Genomic DNA, 23,104 nt, shown 5'->3' with positions numbered 1-23,104 from the left:
ACCAGCTAACCAGCAGTTAAAGCAGACAGAAACATATATAAACCAGCTAACCAGCAGTTAAAGCAGATAGAAAATATATAAACCAGCTAACCAGCAGTTGAAAGCAGATAGAAACATATATAAACCAGCTAACCAGCAGTTAAAGCAGATAGAAAAATATAAAACAGCTAACCAGCAGTTAAAGCAGATAGAAAAAAAAGATAAAGAAGAACAGCAGGAAGCAAAGCAGAAAAGCAGATAGAAACATAATATAAACCAGCTAACCAGCAGTTAAAGCAGATAGAAACATATATAAACCAGCTAACCAGCAGTTTTAAAGCAGATAGAAACATAATAAACCAGCTAACCAGCAGTTAAAGCAGATAGAAACATATATAAACCAGCTAACCAGCAGTTTAAAGCAGACAGAAACATATATAAACCAGCTAAACCAGCAGTTAAAGCAGATAGAAACATATATAAACCAGCTAACCAGCAGTTAAAGCAGATAGGAACATATATAAACCAGCTAACCAGCAGTTCAAGTAGATAGAAACATATATAAACCAGCTAACCAGCAGTTAAAGCAGATAGGAACAGATAATAAACCAGCTAACCAGCAGTTAAGCAGACAGAAACATATATAACCAGCTAACCAGCAGTTAAAGCAGATAGAAACTATATAAACCAGCTAACCAGCAGTTAAAGCAATAGAAACATATATAAACAGCTAACCGCAGTTAAAGCAGATAGAAACAGTATAATAAACCAGCTAACCAGCAGTTAAAGCAGATAGAAACATATATAAACCAGCTAACCAGCAGGTAAGCAGATAGAACATATATAAACCAGCTAACCAGCAGTTAAAGCAGATAGAACATATATAAACCAGCTAACCAGCAGTTAAAGCAGATAGAAACATATATAAACCAGCTAACCAGCAGTTAAAGCAGACAGAAACATATATAAACCAGCTAACCAGCAGTTAAAGTAGTATAGAAACATATATAAACCAGCTAACCAGCAGTTCAGTAAGATAGAAACATATATAAACCAGCTAACCACAGTTAAAGCAGATAGAAACATATATAAACCAGCTAACCAGCAGTTAAAGCAGATAGAAACATATATAAACCAGATAACCAGCAGTTAAAAGCAGATAGAAACATATATAAACCAGCTAACCAGCAGTTAAGCAGATAGAAACATATATAAACCAGCTAACCAGCAGTTAAAGCAAGATAGAAACATATATAACCAGCTAACCAGCAGTTAAAGCAGATAGAAACATATATAAACCAGCTAACCAGCAGTTAAAGCAGACAGAAACATATATAACCACTTATAAACATATATACCCAGTTCCTCATCAGTAAACCACACCTTAGCAGATCTCTCATCTCTTAATCATCTGCAGTTCCATTATTAGCCAACTTTGCTTCAGTTCAGTTCAGCTAGCTGTAGCTGTAACATCAAACGTTTTTGAACATTCTAACAGGTTCCATCCCTCTGTAATTGGATTAGTTTTCATCCTCCTCTTTTCTCCTCTTCTAAACTGTGCAGTTCAGGGCTTGGAAGGCCTTTTCATGGTGATAAACTCTCCAGTTTTAACCTGGATGCTAGTCCTGTCTGACTCTGTCCTTTAGCTCTGCTCTGTCTCTGTCACTCACGCGCACACACACGGTACGCCAAAAAAAAAAAAAAAAAAAAAAAAAACAAAAAAACCTGACCCATGTATCACTCCAGTAAACCCCAGACAGGACTGTGCTGCTGTGTCCCAGCTTTAGTCTGTATGTTCCAGGTAGAGTGGGGACCAGAAGACCACCGGAAACCACCAGTGAGCAGACATGACAGACTGTGAAGTGTCCTATGGTGTCACCAGCTCAAACTGCTGGAGCCAAAGAAATTAATTTCATATCAATCCGACATTGACAAAGATGAAAACGAAGGGAATTGTATCCATAATATTTATACGTTTTAGTTAGTTTTGTAAGCTCACGATACAGTTTCAGTTAGTTATCGTTTTTTTTCTTTTAATTAGAGTTTTTATTTATTTCAGTTAACGAAAATGTTTTTTCAATTTTAGTTTTCATCATTTCGTTCGTTTTCGTTAACGATAATAACCTTGGAGTGTACCAGTGACAAACTTCTGTCACTGTTTGGAAGATCCGACTGATCCGACAAGAATTCTGTTGAGTTTGAGTTTAATAATGTGGAGTTTTGAATGAGTTTATGGTCCGTGCTAATGCTAACATGCTAAGTTAGCCTGTCTGCTATCCTGTGGTTAATGCCTTATTGTGTGTGTGTGCTAATGCTATCATGCTAAGTTTTAATTCTTCCACCTGTTGGTTTTGTGTGGTGGGCGGTGCCTCTGGCCTGTCGTTTAGGTGGAGGCGGGGCTAACGCTGGCCAAACTCACTGGTTGGTTGGATGACATGAAGGAGACCACGGTGTCCATCCATGTGCCCCGCTTCAAGGTGGAGGACAGTTTCAGTCTGAAGCAGAAGCTGGAGGCCATGGGACTGACAGACGTGTTCAGCGAACAGCATGCCAGCCTACCAGGTGAGGGGGCGGGGCCACGCACAGCCAGCCAATCACAGCAACACAGGATTATTAAGCAACAAAATGAACACAAATTAACAAAATAATCAACAAAATGAATGGTTTAATGGTCATTTCTTTGTGGTTTTTTATTTAATGGTCATTTCTTTGTGTTTTTTATTTAATGGTCATTTCTTTGTGGTTTTTTATTTAATGGTCATTTCTTTGTGTTTTTTATTTAATGGTCATTTCTTTGTTTTTTTATTTAATGGTCATTTCTTTGTGTTTTTTATTTAATGGTCATTTCTTTGTGTTTTTTTATTTAATGGTCATTTCTTTGTTGTTTTTTATTTAATGGTCAGTTTCTTTGTGTTTTTATTTAATGGGCATTTCTTTGTGGTTTTTTATTTAATGGTCATTTCTTGTGTTTTTATTTAATGGTCATTTCTTTGTGTTTTTTTTATTTAATGGTCATTTCTTTGTGTTTTTTTTAATTAATGGTCATTCTTGTGGTTTTTATTAATGGTCATTTCTTTGTGTTTTTTATTTAATGGTCATTTCTTGTGTTTTTTTAATTTAATGGTCATTTCTTTTTTAAGGGTCATTCTTTGCTTTTATTTAATGGTCATTTCTTTGTGTTTTTTTTATGTAATGGTCATTTCTTTGTGTTTTTTATTTACTGGTCATTTCTTTGTGTTTTTTATGTAATGGTCATTTCTTTGTGTTTTTTATTTAATGGTCATTTCTTTGTGTTTTTTATGTATGGTCATTTCTGTGTGTTTTTTATTTAATGGTCATTTCTTTGTGTTTTTTTATTTAATGGTCATTTCTTTGTGCTTTTTTATTTAATGGTCATTTCTTTGTGTTTTTTATTTAATGGTCATTTCTTTGTGGTTTTTTATTTAATGGTCATTTCTTTGTGTTTTTTTAATTTAATGGTCATTTCTTTGTTTTTTTTATTTAATGGTCATTTCTTTGTGTTTTTATTTAATGGTCATTTCTTTGTGTTTTTTATTTAATGGTCATTTCTTTGTGTTTTTTTATTTAATGGTCATTTCTTTGTGTTTTTTTATTTAATGGTCATTTCTTGTGTTTTTTTATGTAATGGTCATTTCTTTGTGTTTTTTTATGTAATGGTCATTTCTTTGTGTTTTTTTATTTAATGGTCATTTCTTTGTGTTTTTTTTATTTAATGGTCATTTCTTTGTGTTTTTTATTTAATGGTCATTTCTTTGTGTTTTTTATTTAATGGTCATTTCTTTGTGCTTTTTTATTTAATGGTCATTTCTTTGTGTTTTTTTATTTAATGGTCATTTCTTTGTGCTTTTTTATTTAATGGTCATTTCTTTGTGTTTTTTATTTAATGGTCATTTCTTTGTGTTTTTTTAATTTAATGGTCATTTCTTTGTGGTTTTTTATTTAATGGTCATTTCTTTGTGTTTTTTTAATTTAATGGTCATTTCTTTGTTTTTTTATTTAATGGTCATTTCTTTGTGTTTTTTATTTAATGGTCATTTCTTTGTGCTTTTTTATTTAATGGTCATTTCTTTGTGTTTTTTTATGTAATGGTCATTTCTTTGTGTTTTTTTATTTAATGGTCATTTCTTTGTGTTTTTTTATTTAATGGTCATTTCTTTGTGCTTTTTTATTTAATGGTCATTTCTTTGGTTTTTTTATTTAATGGTCAATTTCTTGTGTTTTTTTAATTTAATGGTCATTTCTTTGTGGTTTTTTATTTAATGGTCATTTCTTTGTGGTTTTTATTTAATGGTCATTTCTTTGTGTTTTTTTAATTTAATGGTCATTTCTTGTTTTTTTTTTTAATGGTCATTTCTTTGTGTTTTTTATTTAATGGTCATTTCTTTGTGTTTTTATTTAATGGTCATTTCTTTGTGCTTTTTTATTTAATGGTCATTTCTTTGTGTTTTTTTATTTAATGGTCATTTCTTTGTGTTTTTTATTTAATGGTCATTTCTTTGTGTTTTTTTATTTAATGGTCATTTCTTTGTGCTTTTTTATTTAATGGTCATTTCTTTGTGTTTTTTATTTAATGGTCATTTCTTTGTGCTTTTTTATTTAATGGTCATTTCTTTGTGGTTTTTTATTTAATGGTCATTTCTTTGTGTTTTTTTATTTAATGGTCATTTCTTTGTGTTTTTTTAATTTAATGGTCATTTCTTTGTTTTTTTATTTAATGGTCATTTCTTTGTGTTTTTTTATTTAATGGTCATTTCTTTGTGCTTTTTTATTTAATGGTCATTTCTTTGTGTTTTTTTTATGTAATGGTCATTTCTTTGTGTTTTTTTATTTAATGGTCATTTCTTTGTGTTTTTTTATTTAATGGTCATTTCTTTGTGTTTTTTTATGTAATGGTCATTTCTTTGTGTTTTTTTATTTAATGGTCATTTCTTTGTGTTTTTTTATTTAATGGTCATTTCTTTGTGTTTTTTATTTAATGGTCATTTCTTTGTGTTTTTTTATGTAATGGTCATTTCTTTGTGCTTTTTTATTTAATGGTCATTTCTTTGATTTTTTTATTTAATGGTCATTTCTTTGTGTTTTTTATTTAATGGTCATTTCTTTGTGGTTTTTTATTTAATGGTCATTTCTTTGTGTTTTTTATTTAATGGTCATTTCTTTGTGTTTTTTTATGTAATGGTCATTTCTTTGTGTTTTTTTATGTAATGGTCATTTCTTTGTGTTTTTTATTTAATGGTCATTTCTTTGTGTTTTTTTATGTAATGGTCATTTCTTTGTGCTTTTTTATTTAATGGTCATTTCTTTGTGTTTTTTATTTAATGGTCATTTCTTTGTGCTTTTTTATTTAATGGTCATTTCTTTGTGTTTTTTTATTTAATGGTCATTTCTTTGTGTTTTTTATTTAATGGTCATTTCTTTGTGTTTTTTTATTTAATGGTCATTTCTTTGTGCTTTTTATTTAATGGTCATTTCTTTGTGTTTTTTATTTAATGGTCATTTCTTTGTGCTTTTTTATTTAATGGTCATTTCTTTGTGTTTTTTTTATTTAATGGTCATTTCTTTGTGTTTTTTATTTAATGGTCATTTCTTTGTGTTTTTTTTATTTAATGGTCATTTCTTTGTGTTTTTTATTTAATGGTCATTTCTTTGTGTTTTTTATTTAATGGTCATTTCTTTGTGCTTTTTTATTTAATGGTCATTTCTTTGTGTTTTTTTATTTAATGGTCATTTCTTTGTGTTTTTTTATTTAATGGTCATTTCTTTGTGTTTTTTATTTAATGGTCATTTCTTTGTGTTTTTTTATTTAATGGTCATTTCTTTGTGTTTTTTTATTTAATGGTCATTTCTTTGTGCTTTTTTATTTAATGGTCATTTCTTTGTGTTTTTTATTTAATGGTCATTTCTTTGTGCTTTTTTATTTATGGTCATTTCTTTGTGTTTTTTTATTTAATGGTCATTTCTTTGTGTTTTTTATTTAATGGTCATTTCTTTGTGTTTTTTTATTTAATGGTCATTTCTTTGTGTTTTTTATGTAATGGTCATTTCTTTGTGTTTTTTTATGTAATGGTCATTTCTTTGTGCTTTTTTATTTAATGGTCATTTCTTTGTGTTTTTTATTTAATGGTCATTTCTTTGTGTTTTTTTTTTATGTAATGGTCATTTCTTTGTGCTTGTTACCTCTGCCAGGTGGTATTGTGATCGCTTTGCTTTGTGTGTTTGTTTGTTAGCAAGATAACTCAAAAAGTTATGGACAGATTTTCATGAAATTTTTAGGAAATGTTGATACTGGCACAAGGAAGAAATTATTAAATGTTGGTGGTGATTGGGGGGGGGGCACAGATCTTTCTTGGCGGAGGTCTACGCTCTCTGAGTGCTTTTCTTGTTTTATTTATTTATTTGTCATTTTTTTGTGTTTTTTTCAGGGATCCTGGAGGACGGCAGTGACACTCTGTTCATCTCCGATGCCTTTCATAAAGCCTTCTTAGAGGTGGGTGGAGTCTGATGATGTCATGTTCTGACCCGGTTTCCACTCCTCTGGTTCTGACCCGGTTCTGTTTGCAGGTGAATGAGGAGGGCAGTGAGGCGGCCGGTGCCACCGGTGTCGTGGCCATCGGACGCTCCATCAACCTGGACCGGGAAGTGTTTGTGGCCGACCGCCCGTTCCTGCTGCTGATCAGAGAGGCCACCATCAACGCACTGCTGTTCACTGGACGAGTGGCGGACCCCTGCCCCGCCCCCCAGGACTGACCCCAGCTCCAGCACCCAGGACTGACCACACCCCCAGGACCCGGGGCTGACCCCTGCCCCGCCCCCCAGGACTGACCCCTGCTCCGGCACCTAGGACTGACCACACCCCCAGGACCCAGGACTGACCCCTGCCCCGCCCCCCAGGACTGACCCCAGCTCCAGCACCCAGGACTGACCAGGACCCAGGACTGACCCCTGCCCCGCCCCCCAGGACTGACCCCTGCTCCGGCACCTAGGACTGACCACACCCCCAGGACCCAGGACTGACCCCTGCCCCGCCCCCCAGGACTGACCCCAGCTCCAGCACCCAGGACTGACCACACCCCCAGGACCCAGGACTGACCCCTGCCCCGCCCCCAGGACTGACCCCTGCTCCGGCACCTAGGACTGACCACACCCCCAGGACCCAGGACTGACCCCTGCCCCGCCCCCCAGGACTGACCCCAGCTCCCGCACCCAGGACTGACCACACCCCCAGGACCCAGGACTGACCCCTGCCCCGCCCCCCAGGACTGACCCCTGCTCCGGCACCTAGGACTGACCACACCCCCAGGACCCAGGCCTGACCCCTGCCCCGCCCCCCAGGACTGACCCCTGCCCCGCCCCCCAGGACTGACCACGCTGCAGTAGGACTGTTTAGAAGAGCACCTTCAAAGACCGACACTCATTACCCATCATGCCTTGGGCCTACAGTGCTCTGGCCCAGGTTCGTTATGTGTCCAGATAATGAGGTAAATAAAAGTTGTGATGTCACACAAACATATTCAAACTGAAGCTCAAACATCTGAAGGTCAGACGTGTGTTTTTGTTTTTGGCCGTGCTGTTTTTATTTGAACACGATTAATTCAGAGCTGAAGCCCCGCCCCCTCCAGTCAGAACCGGTTCTGTTGGGTTTATTCCATCAGCTCCACCAGGGGGAGGTCAAAGGTCACGGTAAAAACACATGTCGTCGTCTCACCTGACCCACGTCACCATGACAACCGTCACGTGTTCTTATCCAATCAGTGGGAGAATCAGATGATGATGCGTTTACAGTCACTTCAGAAATAGGATCATCCATAACGCTTTGAGTTTGTACGAAAGGTTCCGTTTTCTATAATTACATTTATTTAACACATGTAAAACAAACAAAAACAAAATTAAATCAGAGTAACGGGAAGATGTCGGTCCAAACCCAGAAGTGTTAATCAGATTAAACTATTTACATGATCAATACTAATCTGAGAACTCCTCTAATCAGATCCGGATCAGTCTTAAAGGGGTCAGTGTCCTCAGGGTCTGTCTGTAGACCCCCATCTGAACATGAAGGGGTCTGAGATGGAGCCCTGAGGGATCCCATCCTCCACTGAATCGAACACAGATTTAAGATCAATAATAATCTGAGAACGGCACCGATCACATACTGATCAGAGGATTAATGTGGACGGAAACGGGATCAATGACTGAAACGAAGTCACCTGAGACTCAGGTGAAAGGGGCGGGGCTTCAGCGGTCCACCTTAAACACTCAAACGGACATGAGGACAGTTTTAGCTCCTGTTTCCATGGGCTGATCTGGACTGAACTTCACACCCGTAGAGAAAGTTGTAAAGAAGGAGGCGTGGCTACAGTTGGACACTTAAAGTGCTTTATTTCCTTATAAGGAGATGTGACCTGTGAGTGATCTAGTGGTCATAGTGAAAGAAGCGTCTTCACATTTTTCTAAACTAATCAACCTTTGGCCTCAGCCCCCCACGCCCACCCCTGACCCTTGACCTCCACCCCCCCACCCCCACCAACATGTTTTAGCAACAAAGACATGCAACATAAAAGATCTTCACATCAAACCGTCCAGGTTTGTCGACTACATCATGTGTTAAGTACCTCTTATAAAATGTACAGTATTAAAGGTTAATTTACTAAATTCCATTTTTCTGACTCATTTCCTGCCTCGATATATTAGAATATATAATAATAATAATAATAATAATAATAATAATAATAATAATAATAATTATTATTATTATTATTATTATTATTATTACTATTATTATTAGGATATACTTTGAATCAACAGTAAAGAATAATCTCATTATAAGTGAATATATCAAAATGATTGGACTGAGAATTGGACACGTGGATTTTCAGAAAAAAAAAAAAAAAAGGTTCAAATTTGAAAAATAGGTTAAAACGGAAAGAAAAGGAAAAACTGGATGAAAATGAAGAAGAAGCTGATGAGGTGTGTCTGTTTTCACAGTTTAAGGATCAAACTGAACGAATGGAGGAAAAGTCAGACCAGGATCAAACATGTTCAGGTGGAAAACAAACGGGTTTTTCTTTTGTTAATTTGTTCTTTGAATATTTCTGTAGTTTTTCTTTCATTCATTTGTTCCCAAAATTAGCTAAAGGCTAATTGTGGGATTGTTCCATTTGCTGGATGAAGCTGGATTATGTTCTTATTGTTCATTTTGTTAATTTTCCAGTGATTTGTACGAGTAATTCCAGGTAAATGTCAGTAACGTTAGCCTGTAGAATTATCTGCTATTAATATTTATAAACATTGAAACCTTGGTTAGCTTACATGCTAATATTAATTCTGTCCCAAACTAACTCAGCTAGCACTTAGCTAATTAGTAAAATAAACCTACTGAACATTTAGTGTCTACGTAGAAGAGCCATAATCAAACTAATGTTAGCTGAGTAGCATTAGCTATGTTAGCAATCAAGCAAATGTTAGCTAATTAGTCTTTGCTCTATAGGTAACTGGGTTAATTAGGCTAATGTTAGCTGACTAACATTTGGTCCATTAGCTGTTAGCGGCTAAAGTGTGGAATGAAAAGGAACCGTTTCTAACGGTTTAATTTATACACCATAACTGAGCACAAATGTGTTAGCATGCTAATGCTAACCTGTTCAAAGATTCAATATGAACTCAAGCTAACTTGTCTGAGGTTTCGAATGTTAAACTTTACCCACCACCTTTAATCCAATCTGACTTTTCCTTTAGAATGAAGTGTGAACTGGCGGCGGCGTTTGGAACCGGCATGAAATTAAAACATGACTGATGACAAACAGAAAAGAGTGAAAAAACAAGGACCGACCGATGGCCTTCCGAGGTTTGTGGTTACTGAGGTTCACGTAGGAGTTTAGAAACTGAGCAGCAGAAGTTCACCATCTGAAACTGGACCGGTCCAACCCAGAACCAGGACCATGAATGGTCTGTCCATCAGAACCAGGACCATCGATGGTCTGAGTGAGTAAAGTCTGTTTATTCCTGGAGGTTCTGTTGGATGAACGGGTTGTGCTGGAGCTGAGCAACATGGCCGATGTCTCACCGATATGTCGGAAATTAACAATAAAATGTTTTTGCTTTGCAAGTCAAACTGAACCACAGTCGACTTTCAGAAAAAAAATAGTCCCAGAGTGAAGAATGTTTCCTGGTCCAATCTGGGTTCAGTTTCTCACCTCCAGGAAACAGACTCAGCTCCCGCCGTTGACTCCACCTGATCCTGATCCACCTGATCCTGATCCACCACAAACACAGGTTCATTCCGTCAGCGTTTCCACAGAACGTCGCCTTTGTTTTTCTGACTCTGTTTTTGCTTCTGAAGCTAGAGATGCTTTCTCACTGTTTTAGCATGCTAGCTACTGTTAGCTGACTACAGTTAGCTGACTACAGTTAGTTGACTACTGTTAGCTGACTACTGTTAGCTGACTACAGTTAGCTGACTACTGTTAGCTGACTACTGTTAGCTGACTACTGTTAGCTGACTACTGTTAGCTGACTACTGTTAGCTGTCTACTGTTAGCTGACTACAGTTAGCTGACGACAGTTAGCTGACTACAGTTAGGTGACTACAGTTAGTTGACTACTGTTAGCTGTCTACTGTTAGCTGACTACAGTTAGCTGTCTACTGTTAGCTGTCTACAGTTAGCTGACTACAGTTAGCTGACTACAGTTAGCTGACTGGATTGTCTGCTTCATAAACAGAAGGACAGTGACTTTAACAGTTTTATTGAATTGAACCTGTTAAACCAAAAACAACAGTATCTGTTTAGATCCCTGAAAGTGTGATAAATTGCTGAAGAACAGGAAGTAGCGTGTTGTTCCATGTGATGGGACAAAAGTCTGTTTTAGATCAGGCAGTGACGGGATGCCTTAGCTTAGCCTTAGCATTAGCCACATGCTAATGGCTGGTATGGTCTTAATTGTCCTGTGGAACGGGTGTCTCAGACCAGATCATCTGAGGTGCATTTACTGACAGTTGGGCATTGAAGTTTGGCTGGTTTTGGAGCTGCTGACCCGGTTCTGATTGGTCTGGACCCACAGGTGGGTTCGGTCCATGTTGCCCAGCTCAGTCCCTGCTGCTGCTGTGGTTTCCATTCAGGTGTGTTTGAATCTGAGGCGTGCACTTTGCACCGAGGTTAGCGTTAGCATTAGCGTTCTGCTACGTGGGGAAAGTAAACGTCCATTTGAGTCTGTATACCTGATAGTTCCTGGGTTAGCCTGAAGAAGGAGACGATGGCGGCGTCAGGTCGAGTCTGGCCGCCGCAGCGAGGACAGAGCCGTCGGCTTCACTTGCATAAAAAAACTGACCGTCCACTGAGAAGGACCGCCCACTGAGAGGACCGTCCACTGAAAATGACCATCCACTGAGGACCACCCACTGAGAAGGACCGTCCACTGAGACGGACCGCCCACTGAGAGGACCGCCCACTGAGAGGACCGCCCACTGAAAAGGAGATTCACAGCTGAGGAGAAAAACAGGAGCAGCCCATCCATGAGCTACCGGAGACAAAGGACACGTGTCCACCACAGCCTGGACACACGTGTCTCAGAAACATGGACATGTGTCCTATAAACCTGGAGGACTTCAAACCTGTCGGTCTGATCGTATGTGTTGGTTTTTCATCGTTCTGTTTTTATAAGAAGTTCCGTTTTCGTCTCTTTAAGTGCTCAAGTTGTTTTGGTGCCTTAAGCCCAGCGAGGCCACGCCCTCTTTCCTTTGGTTGACAGGTCATGTGACCTGCTCCCACCCTCCAGCAGGTGAACTCTGACCTGTGGAGAGTTTGAGTCCAGATTCCTGGTCTGGGTTCTACATCCATCTGGTCTGACAGGGTCCGGCTCCTCCCCCTGTCTTTACCCGATCGCTGTCGGCCAATCAGAGCCGCCGGCCATCAGCAACGTGTTACTTCTGCTGCATGTGACCGCCGTCGTCACGGTGATGTGTACGAGAGCGCTGATCTGAACCGGTCTGAGCTCAGTGTGTTTGAGGTCAGACAGAACTGTTCATTTCGTTAATTTTCCAGTGATTTGTACGAGTAATTCCAGGTAAATGTCAGTAACGTTAGCCTGTAGAATTATCTGATAGAATATTTATAGACAATGAAACCTTGGTTAGCTTACATGCTAATATTAATTCTGTCCCAAACCAACTCAGCTAGCACCTAGCTAATTAGTAAAATAAACCTACTGAATATTTTGTGTCTACGTAGAAGAACCATAATCAAACTAATTTTCGCTAAGTAGCATTAGCTACCTGAGCAATCAAGCAAATGTTAGCTAATTAGTAATTGCTCTACAGGTAATTGACTTAATTAGGCTAATGTTAGCTGACTAACATTTGGTCCATTTGCCGTTAACAGCTAAAGTGTGGAATGAAAAGGAACCGTTTCTAACGGTTTAATTTATACACCATAACTGAGCACAAATGTATTAGCATGCTAATGCTAACCTGTTCAAAGATGAAATATGAACTCAAGCTAACGTGTCAGAGGTTTCATCGGTGTCTGAGGTTTGTGTAAAAGTGAGAAAACAATTTCTACGAGTCAGTGACTGCTAATATAAGCTAGCTTGCTAATCAGGGAACTGAAGTGTGTCTGACTGAAGTGACTGATCAAACAGTTATTGATTACTGACAACAATACAAGTATGAACTGAACTGAATGAAAGAACGGCTCATTGTCTTTTTCTGATTAAATGTTGTCACATCTTCTTGGACTTTCAGGCACTTTTTTTTTCCCATTTTTGTCCAAACAGCTGATCTAAATAGTACCTGTGCTGACCTCATCCCTACTCCTGCTGTGATTGGTTCATTTTGGCGTCACTCTCGTTCACAGGCGTGTCAGTCAAATGCAGCAGATGGAAGGCATCGCCAACGGTGACGGACGGTGCCAACTTGGTGGTGACTCCGCCTCCTTGTACACGAAGCATCTGTCATCAATCACACACATTGTCAGAGCAAAAAACAAACAAGAAAGTCCCCCCCCCCCCCCCTGCAAAAAAAACCCCAAAAAAAACAGAAACTCATGCTTGTTTATAAAAGTATCTGAGAAGACTGGATCTGTGGAGTGGGTGCCACGCCCCCTGGGGGGTGGAGTGGGTGCCACGCCCTCTGGGGCTAGAGTGGGCGCCATGCCCCCTGGGGGTGGAGCTGTGCAGTGCAGTGCAGCAGCTGTATTGCGTAGTGATGAGAGGTAACTGAGCTGTAGCTTATCTGAGGTGGACACTGTCTGCTGTCCATCTGTCCACCTATCCGTCTGTCCACCTGTCCTTTCTGTCCTTCTGTCCACAGGCTGCCAGATGCCCGTTCTACTGCCACATAAACCAAACCTGCGTCCCAGACGTGGGTTCGAGGTTAAAAATCTAAGCGTCCACTGTGACCGAAGTTGGACTCATATGTCCCGCCCATATGTCCCTCCCATATTCTTATATGTCCCACCCATATTCTCATATGTCCCACCCATATTCTCATATATCCCTCCCATATTCTCATACGTCCTGCCCATACATCCCTCCCATATTCTCATATGTCCCGCCCATATATCCCTCTCATATTCTCCTATGTCCTGCCCATATTCTCATATGTCCAACCCATTTGTCCCTCCCATATTCTCATATGTCCCTCCCATATTCTCATATGTCCCACCCATATTCTCATATATCCCTCCCATATTCTCATACGTCCTGCCCATACATCCCTCCCATATTCTCATATGTCCCGCCCATATATCCCTCTCATATTCTCATATGTCCTGCCCATATTCTCATATGTCCCGCCCATATGTCCCTCCCATATTCTCATATGTCCTGCCCATATTCTCATATGTCCCGCCCATATGTCCCTCCCATATTCTCATATATCCCTCCCATATGTCCCTCCCATATTCTCATATATCCCTCCCATATGTCCCTCCCATATGTCCCGTCCATATGTCCCTCCCATATTCTCATATGTCCTGCCCATATGTCCCTCTCATATTCTCATATATCCCTCCCATATGTCCCGTCCATATGTCCCTCCCATATTCTCATATATCCCTCCCATATGTCCCTCCCATATTCTCATATATCCCTCCCATATGTCCCTCCCATATGTCCCTCCCATATTCTCATATGTCCTGCCCATATGTCCCTCTCATATTCTCATATATCCCTCCCATATGTCCCATCCATATGTCCCTCCCATATTCTCATATGTCCTGCCCATATGTCCCTCTCATATTCTCATATATCCCTCCCATATGTCCCGCCCATATGTCCCTGCTGTGGTCTCTGTCCAAACAGACTAAACGTGTCCTAAACTGTGTCAGGGTTAAAGTTAACCCTATGTCAAACTTCTGGATCTAAACCACAAACAGAACGTCTGTTCCCTTTAAACCCCCCCCCCCCCGCTAAATAAACTCTCAGACTGTGTTAAAGTTCTGATCTTATGGTTTACGTCAGATTGTGTTTGTGTCCTCGTGTGTTTGTCGTCCATCTGAACCGAGTGTTTGTTCCAATCAAAGCTGAAAATGAGCCCAAACTTTGGTCACAGCGGCTCTGAACTGTAACAGTCGTCATTTCCTCCTTCATTTTGTGCAACTAATCGTCTAATTAACGCCGTGGTGGCACTTAACGAGCGTCCGCCGGGGTGGGAGCGAGCGGACGCCTCTGGATTGTCTGAAGGCAAAAGTTCAACTGGCACTGAGTATTTTGGCAAAAATTTCAGACGGACGGATGGACCGTAGACGCTGTAATACCTGTAAATATAAAGGTGTGTAACTGAAGTGGGCGGAGCTGAAGGCGGAGCCCTGCGGTGCGTATGAGGTTGGAGTGTGTGTGTGGCCTTTCTTCATTTAGCTTAATCTGTCCGTTTGGTTCGTGAAGGTAGATGCGGTTTAAAGCGGAAACAAATCTCAGTTCAGACTCTGAGGCATCGCAGCAGGTCCCCCCCCCCCCCCTCCAGGCCCTCCCCCTCTACCCCCCCACCCATCAGTCGGGTCCTGTCGTGGACACCGAGGCCTGCGGACCCTCGCCGTACTGGCCACCGCCCCCACCCTCGGGCTCCTCCTGGCTGGGGGAGGCCTCATCGCTGGGCCCCCCCCTGGACGTGACGGAGGCGGTGGTGGTCTCGGGGGAGGCGCTGTGGGCCTCCTGCGGCGCGCAGCCCGGGTGGTTTTTGCGGAAGTGCTGGTTGAGGATGGCCTGGAAGGGGAAGCTCTTCCCGCAGACGTGGCAGTGGAAGGGCTTGTTGCCCGTGTGCTTGCGGATGTGGTACTCCAGCTGGTCTTTGCGGGTGTACTTCTTCCCGCAGATGCGGCAGACAAACGGCGTGATGCCCATGTGCAGACGCATGTGGCGGTCCAGGCTGCCCTTCTGGTTGAACGACTTGCAGCAGTAGATGCAGGTGAGGCGGGGGTTGTAGCGGTACCAGCGGTCGCCCACCTGCTCCCTCAGGTAGTCCTCGTAACCGCCCATATCGAAGGCCGCGTGCTCCTCCCCCTGGACACGAAACAGGAAGTACGGTATTCAACAGGAAGTACTGTGTTCACACACCACACCAGACGTCTACAGACAGAACAGTCATCTGGGGGTGTACTGAGCATGCTCAGACGTCTACAGACAGAACAGTCATCTGGGGGTGTACTGAGCATGCTCAGACGTCTACAGACACAACAGTCATCTGGGGGTGTACTGAGCATGCTCAGACGTCTACAGACAGAACAGTCATCTGGGGGTGTACTGAGCATGCTCAGACGTCTACAGACACAACAGTCATCTGGGGGTGTACTGAGCATGCTCAGACGTCTACAGACAGAACAGTCATCTGGGGTGTACTGAGCATGCTCAGACGTCTACAGACACAACAGTCATCTGGGGGTGTACTGAGCATGCTCAGACGTCTACAGACAGAACAGTCATCTGGGGGTGTACTGAGCATGCTCAGACGTCTACAGACACAACAGTCATCTGGGGGTGTACTGAGCATGCTCAGACGTCTACAGACAGAACAGTCATCTGGGGGTGTACTGAGCATGCTCAGACGTCTACAGACACAACAGTCATCTGGGGGTGTACTGAGCATGCTCAGACGTCTACAGACAGAACACAGTCTATCATCAGCACGTTGTGAAAGCTTCTGTTATTTAGGAAACGGTTGAATGTCTCTGAATATTTAAATAAATCATACATTCAGAACGTTCACCACAGGCACGTCAGGGGTTAAAGGTCAAACATGAGCTGAAGACCAGAACAGGAAGTCTGAGTCACTACGGACGGACGGACGGACTACCAAAGGACTCTGATACTGGACTGATGGGACTAGTTGGATCTGTGATGTTCTACTGTGGGTTCAGATCAGACCAGTGGACTGGACTGGTCTGATCTATGCGGGTCTGGTCTATGCTGGTCTGGTCTGTGCTGGTCTGGTCTATGGTGGTCTGGTCCGGTTTCCTGTTGTTGTACAGTACCGCCGTCATTCTCATATCCTCAGTAGGGGTCAAAGGTCATGTGTACCTGGGTCAAAGGTCATGTGTACCTGGGAGCTGGGCTGTCTCAGCTCGTCCACTCGGCTCGGAGATTCACTCTTCGCTCTCTGACGATCGGAGAGGACGACCACACTGCCAGTAGGACTGAACCTGAAACAGACCGGCACCTTTAACCCTTAAAGACCCAAATGTCCACCTTTAATGTCCACCCTAAACGTCCACCTTTAACCCTTACCTGTCTGTCTCGCTGAAGCTGCTGGACGGTTGGATGCTCCGCCCCCCTAAGGCTCCTCCAACCGGCGCCGTCACCAGCGTGCTGCGTCCTGACGTGTCAATCATGACGGTGGTCCCCTCCTCTGCCCCACCCTCGTCCTGGTGCTCCGCCCCCGTCCACTCGTCCATCCTCTCTGTCTTGATGCGGACTCCGTCCACCAGACCCCCCCCCTCCTCGGCGCTGCCGGTCCGTTCCGGTTCGCTGCTGGTCTCCACGTACCACTGCCCGGCCCGGTTGATCCTCAGGACAGGCTCTTTGGTCCTGGCGGCGCCGGGCCCCTCCGTCCCGCCGTGCTCCGCGGGGGGGGGGGCTGAGGGGCTCCTCTGTGGGGCTGAGGGCTTCGCGGGCCTCGCCGCCCCCACCCCCCCGCGGGCCCAGGATGCGCAGGCCGCCGTGGTGAGCCCCTCCTCCTCGTACGGCGGCCTCCAGGGTGCGTCCGGTCCTGGTCCCGCGGGCCTCGTGGTCCCGGGGGTCCGGCTCGTGCGGGTCCGGGTCCGGGTCCAGGTCCGCCAGGCTGATCTTCAGGTGGATGCCCTCCAGGATCTGCGTGCAGCGGTCGATGATGTGCTGCATCTGCAGGAAGCTGGCGGCCGTCAGGTAGGAGATGATGTCCGCCAGCTGCAGGACCAGGCGGCCGGTGTAGCAGAAGGACAGCAGCTGCTCGAACACGCACGGGTTCCGGATCACCGTCAGGGACACCGTGCTCATCTGGGACAGGGACATGTGGTCCCGGAAGTACGGAGAGCTGGCGGCCAGGACCACCTTATGGGCCCGGAAACTGTGACCCTGAACGTTGACCACGATGTCGCACAGACGGCCCTGGACACGCAACTGGTTCAGATGAGACAGAACCGAGTTGGAGAAGTCTGGGATGTCCAACTGGATGGAGTCTGAACGCTCCATGACTGGAAGGGGGGACGGGGGGGGGGGGGGTGTCGGGGGGGACAAAGAAAGCTTCAGTATTCTGATAAATGCTTTAGTTCAACAGAACCTAAAACCAACAGCAGGAACCACAAATAACAGAACAACCATCTGTTTTAATCACTATATATATATATATATATATATATATATATATATATATATATATATATATATATATGTGGTACCTGGTACCAGTTTTTTGTAATCTGGTACCTGGTACCAGTTTTTTGTAATCTGGTACCTGGTGCTAGTTTTTTTGTAATCTGGTACCTGGTACCAGTTTTTTGTAATCTGGTACCTGGTACTAGTTTTTTTGTAATCTGGTACTAGTTTTTTTGTAATCTGGTACCTGGTACCAGTTTTTTGTAATCTGGTACCTGGTACTAGTTTTTTGTAATCTGCTACCTGGTACTAGTTTTTTTGTAATCTGGTACCTGGTACTAGTTTTTTTGTAATCTGGTACCTGGTACTAGTTTTTTTGTAATCTGGTACCTGGTACCAGTTTTTTGTAATCTGGTACCTGGTACTAGTTTTTTGTTATCTGGTACCTGGTACTAGTTTTTTGTAATCTGGTACCTGGTACTAGTTTTTTTTGTAATCTGGTACCTGGTACTAGTTTTTTTGTAATCTGGTACCTGGTACTAGTTTTTTGGTACCACCTCTTCTGAGGTTCCAGTCGATACTAAACTGTGACATATAACAGTGCAGACCGCTGATTGGTCAGACAGTTTTCTGTGCCCCGCCCTTTTCCAGTCCATCTGTGGCTCCATGAATCCACATGAGAACAGATGAACTAGACCAGGGTCGGTCCAGATTCAGTCTGTGGTGGAAGATGGAAACATTCAGACCAGACAACAGGCAACGAGTGAGTTTATCAGCAACTGTGAACAGACAACACTGAACTAAGGCACCGCATCGCTATGACGACCAGATACTGGAAAGTCTGGAGTATCCTGGAATGGAAACGGTCTGAGGGAATACTGAGCCGAGCCGGTTCCATGTAGTGGAACGGTGGCAAGTCTCTCCAACGTGTCCTAGGTCTTCCCTGAGGAATGAATATGTGTATATATATATATATATATATATATATATATATATATATATATATATATATATATATATATATACCAGTGGTGTTTGTGTCAGACTGCAGTGGAAGCTCCTCTTCTCCTAAAATGACTCCCATTAAATGCTCAAATCTGTTCAGTTGTTTTCATTTCATTGACTCCAAATGTGTTGGAACCCGTTCATCTCTCAGACCAGTTGGTTCAGAATCAGTCTGATCCCAGATCAGTGGACTGGCTGTTGTTCACTTCTCCTCCATCTCTGCTCAGTGCATGTGTCCACAGACTGTGTCCGTCTGTGGGCTTCAGTGGGACTGAGTGGAACTGGTTTAAACTGACTCTAAACTGGACGCTAATTGGATAAATGCCACCATGTTGTCCCGCCCCCGGATGCCAGGCATCTCTGGGAGTGAATGGAGCTGTGGGCGGAGCTCGGCCGGGCCGGACGCCAGAATCCCACGTGCTGATTGGAGGATCAGTGGAAAGGCTGAACCCCGTTTGACTGACAGCTGTTTTCAGATCTGCTCCTTCACTGACAGTTCAGTTTAATACCGTCACACATTCTGCTGTGGAATCACACAAACCACTACCAAAGTACTGGTTCATTTCTTGCACTGTAAATAAAACACACTCATTGGACTTCCTTGTTTCAGTTTAACATAGTTTCAACGTTTTCTTGTTTCAGTTCCATAATTTCATCATTTCTTGTTCAGTTTAATCTGGTTTTGTAGATAGTTAAATCAGTCAGACTGTCGGCTCGGTGGCAGTGAAAGGAGCATCTGTAGTTTAAAAAGGCTGAAGTCTGACACCCACAATGCACTGGGCCAAGGCCGTCTGAGCAGACCAGCTCTGCTGGACATTCAGAGGACACTGGTCCAGTCCTGGAAAAGACGCCTACTGGTACGATAAGGACACTGAGCATTTTATTAAACAGGAACGGAGGGACCAACGTATGTTTAAAGAACTGGACAGTTTTTTTTTTATGTAAGTCGACAATGAGCTTCAACTGTCTGAAAGACGAACAGCCGCCACTGAGATATATGTATATATATATATATATATATATATATATATATATATATATAGATAGATAGATAGATAGATAGATAGATAGATAGATAGATATAGATATAGATATTCACACACACACATGTGTTTTGTTTCTTGTACAAACTGTAAAAACTCAACAGTTTTTTTGTTTTGTTTTTTTTTCTTGAATCAGATAATCATGTCAAAGGTCAAACTGGACCGGAGCAGACCGGTGGGACCCCCTGGTCCTGCTCGTTGACACTTTCTATCTGTCCCATGCAGACTGTGTGAGGCTCCGTGTGTGTTTGTTAGTTTTCTGCAGTGGCTCTGGGAGCCCAGCACACACACACACACACACACACACACACACACACACACACACACACACACACACACGTGTCCTGTCATCTGGTTCTGATGGTGCATTTATTGGAGGAACCGGAACACACCTGGACTGGACCCAACCGGACCCGGACCCGCATCCACAGGGACCAGCTCCAAGTCTCGCGATATAAAACTGTCCTGACACCGACAGGGTCTGGTCTGGCCCAGCCCGGATCTACACGGACCCCCCACACCTACTAGAACACCTGCGGTACCCGGACCTGGACCCGGCTCCGCCCAGGAGGACCAGGTGGACCCAGGTGTGCAGCCGGACTCACCTAAAGTGGGGCGGACTGGTCTGGTCTGGGTTCGAATGGAGACCCGCACCTACATGAGCGGGGCAGGATCCGACGGCTGGTCCCGGCCCGGCCCGGCTCGGCTCGGCTCGGCCTGGCTGGTCCCGGCTCGGTCCGGCTCGGCCCGGCAGGCTGCAGTTCCACCCGCTCCTCCGGTGCTCGGCTCCTCCCGGGGCTCCGGCGCCTTCAAGGTCGGGTCCGCGCGTCGGGGCTCTGGTTCCGGGGGGTCAGGGGCCGCTGCTCCGCCATTCCGCCGCTCTTGGACTCGGTTCGGTTCGGTGTCGGTTCAGTGTCCGCCGCCGACACCGGAGCCGCTTCTCATCTTCCTTTTTCACGGCAGAAGGGCCGAGGCTGCAGGAAGGAAGGAAGCAAGGAAGAAAACGCGCGGGGCACGATGGGAAATGGAGTTCCTGTCACACAGGCTGCCCATGTAAACGGTACAGCTAAAAACTACATGTCCCATCATGCACCTGTTCACAGAGGGGTTAGCATGGCACCAGGAGTTTGGCAAAGTTCACACACTACAAATACACACATGAACAAATATATATATATATATATATATATATATATATGAACAAAACACAAACATGACGAAACTAAACACAGGCATGTAAAAAAAAGTATAAAACAGCACAAATGTTTACTGAGTTGAAAATAATTAAGTTCAGTTCAAAAATAAAGTCAAACTTTTATCTGATTTAAAATAAAAACTTGAATTAAACTGATTTGTTTCATTTTATTTCAAATGATTAATTCTATTAGTTTAAAGAATAGAATAAATACAACAGGTTTTTACAGGTTATATAAATACAACAGGTTTTTACAGGTTATATAAATACAACAGGTTTATACAGGTTATATAAATACAACAGGTTTATACAGGTTATGTAAATACAACAGGTTTTTACAGGTTATATAAATACAACAGTTTTATACAGGTTATATAAATACAACAGGTTTTTACAGGTTATATAAATACAACAGGTTTTTACAGGTTATATAAATAAAACAGGTTCATAAAGGTTATATAAATACAACCGGTTTATACAGGTTATATAAATACAACAAGTTTATACATGCTATATAAATACAAAAGGTTTTTACAGGTTATATAAATACAACAGGTGTATATAAAGGTTATATAAATACAAAAGGTTTATACAGGTTATATAAATACAACAGGTTTATACAGGTTATATAAATAAAAAAGGTTTATACAGTTTATATAAATACAACAGGTTTATGCAGGTTATATAAATACAACAGGTTGATACCGGTTATATAACTACAACAGGTTTAAAAAGGTTATATTAAAAAAAAGGTTTATACAGGTTATATAAATACAACAGGTTTATAAAGGTTATATAAATAAAACTGGTTTATACGGGTTATATAAATAATAAAGGTTTATAAAGGTTATATAAATACAACAGATTTAAACAGGTTATATAAATACAACAGGTATAAAAAGGTTATAAAAATACAAAAGGTTTATACAGGTTATATAAATACAAAAGGTTTATAAAGATTATATAAATACAACAGGTTTATACAAGTTATATAAATACAACAGGTTTTTACAGGTTATATAAATATAAAAGGGTTTATACAGGTTATATAAATACAACAGGTTTATAAAGGTTATATAAATACAAAAGATTTATACAAGTTATATAGATACAAAAGGTTGATAAAGGTTATATAAATACAACAGATTTTTATAGGTTATATAAATACAACAGGTTTAAAAAGATTATATAAATACAACAGGTTTATAAAGGTTAAATAAATAAAACAGCTTTATACAGGTTATATAAATACAACAGGTTCATACAGGTTATATCAATACAAAAGGTTCATACAGGTTATATAAATACAACAGGTTTATAAAGGTTATATAAATACGACAGGTTTATACAAGTTATATAAATACAAAAGGTTTAAACAGGCGTATATAAATACAACAGGTTTATACAGGTTATATAAATACAACAGGTTTTTACAGGTTATATAAATACAACAGGTTTGTACAGGTTATATAAATACAACAGGTTTATACAGGTTATATGAATACAACCGGTTTATACAGGTTATATAAATACAACAGGTTTTTAAAGGTTATATAAATACAACAGGTTTGTACAGGTTATATAAATACAACAGGTTTATAAAGGTTATATAAATACAACAGATTTATACAGGTTATATAAATACAAAAGGTTGATAAAGGTTATATAAATACAACAGATTTTTATAGGTTATATAAATACAACAGGTTTAAAAAGATTATATAAATACAAAGGGTTCATACAGGTTATATCAATACAAAAGGTTCATACAGGTTATATAAATACAACAGGTTTATAAAGGTTATATAAATACGACAGGTTTATACAAGTTATATAAATACAAAAGGTTTAAACAGGCGTATATAAATACAACAGGTTTATACAGGTTATATAAATACAACAGGTTTTTACAGGTTATATAAATACAACAGGTTTTACAGGTTATATAAATACAAAAGGTTTATACAGGTTATATGAATACAACCGGTTTATACAGGTTATATAAATACAACAGGTTTTTAAAGGTTATATAAATACAACAGGTTTGTGCAGGTTATATAAATACAACAGGTTTATAAAGGTTATA

At 41.4% G+C, this 23,104-nt stretch overlaps 2 protein-coding genes and 1 long non-coding RNA gene across 4 annotated transcripts; 1 reads left to right on the top strand and 2 right to left on the bottom strand.

Moving 5' to 3' along the window:
• Positions 1 to 2,366: 2,366 nt before the first annotated feature.
• Positions 2,367 to 6,748, top strand: serpinc1 (serpin peptidase inhibitor, clade C (antithrombin), member 1; the record flags this gene model as incomplete). The annotated part of the gene is made up of 3 exons (XM_030129578.1): positions 2,367 to 2,541; positions 6,423 to 6,487; positions 6,562 to 6,748. Coding segments are annotated over 3 exons (426 nt in total), but the record flags the coding sequence as incomplete, so codon positions are not given.
• A 2,414-nt stretch (positions 6,749 to 9,162) lies between these two features.
• Positions 9,163 to 13,404, bottom strand: LOC115415922 (uncharacterized). 2 transcript variants are annotated; one of them, XR_003934887.1, is made up of 2 exons: positions 13,274 to 13,404; positions 9,163 to 13,241 (listed from the first exon to the last, which is right to left on the bottom strand). It is a non-coding gene; the product is annotated as an uncharacterized LOC115415922 (long non-coding RNA). The 2 variants fall into 2 exon arrangements; XR_003934888.1 differs by having other exon boundaries at positions 9,163 to 13,238.
• A 1,575-nt stretch (positions 13,405 to 14,979) lies between these two features.
• zbtb37 (zinc finger and BTB domain containing 37) lies at positions 14,980 to 20,831 on the bottom strand. Its single transcript, XM_030129580.1, is given in 5 exon segments — positions 14,980 to 15,489; positions 16,526 to 16,625; positions 16,711 to 17,049; positions 17,051 to 17,654; positions 20,425 to 20,831. Coding segments are annotated over 4 exon segments (1,551 nt in total). The 5' UTR covers positions 17,653 to 17,654; positions 20,425 to 20,831.
• Between the last annotated feature and the right edge of the window lie 2,273 nt (positions 20,832 to 23,104).

The sequence above is a fragment of the Sphaeramia orbicularis genome, unplaced genomic scaffold (genome assembly GCF_902148855.1).
Source record: "Sphaeramia orbicularis unplaced genomic scaffold, fSphaOr1.1, whole genome shotgun sequence".
In the NCBI taxonomy this organism is placed as follows: Eukaryota; Metazoa; Chordata; class Actinopteri; order Kurtiformes; family Apogonidae; genus Sphaeramia; species Sphaeramia orbicularis.
Note: the sequence above shows the minus strand (reverse complement) of the source record. Positions and strands in the feature narration are given on the sequence as shown.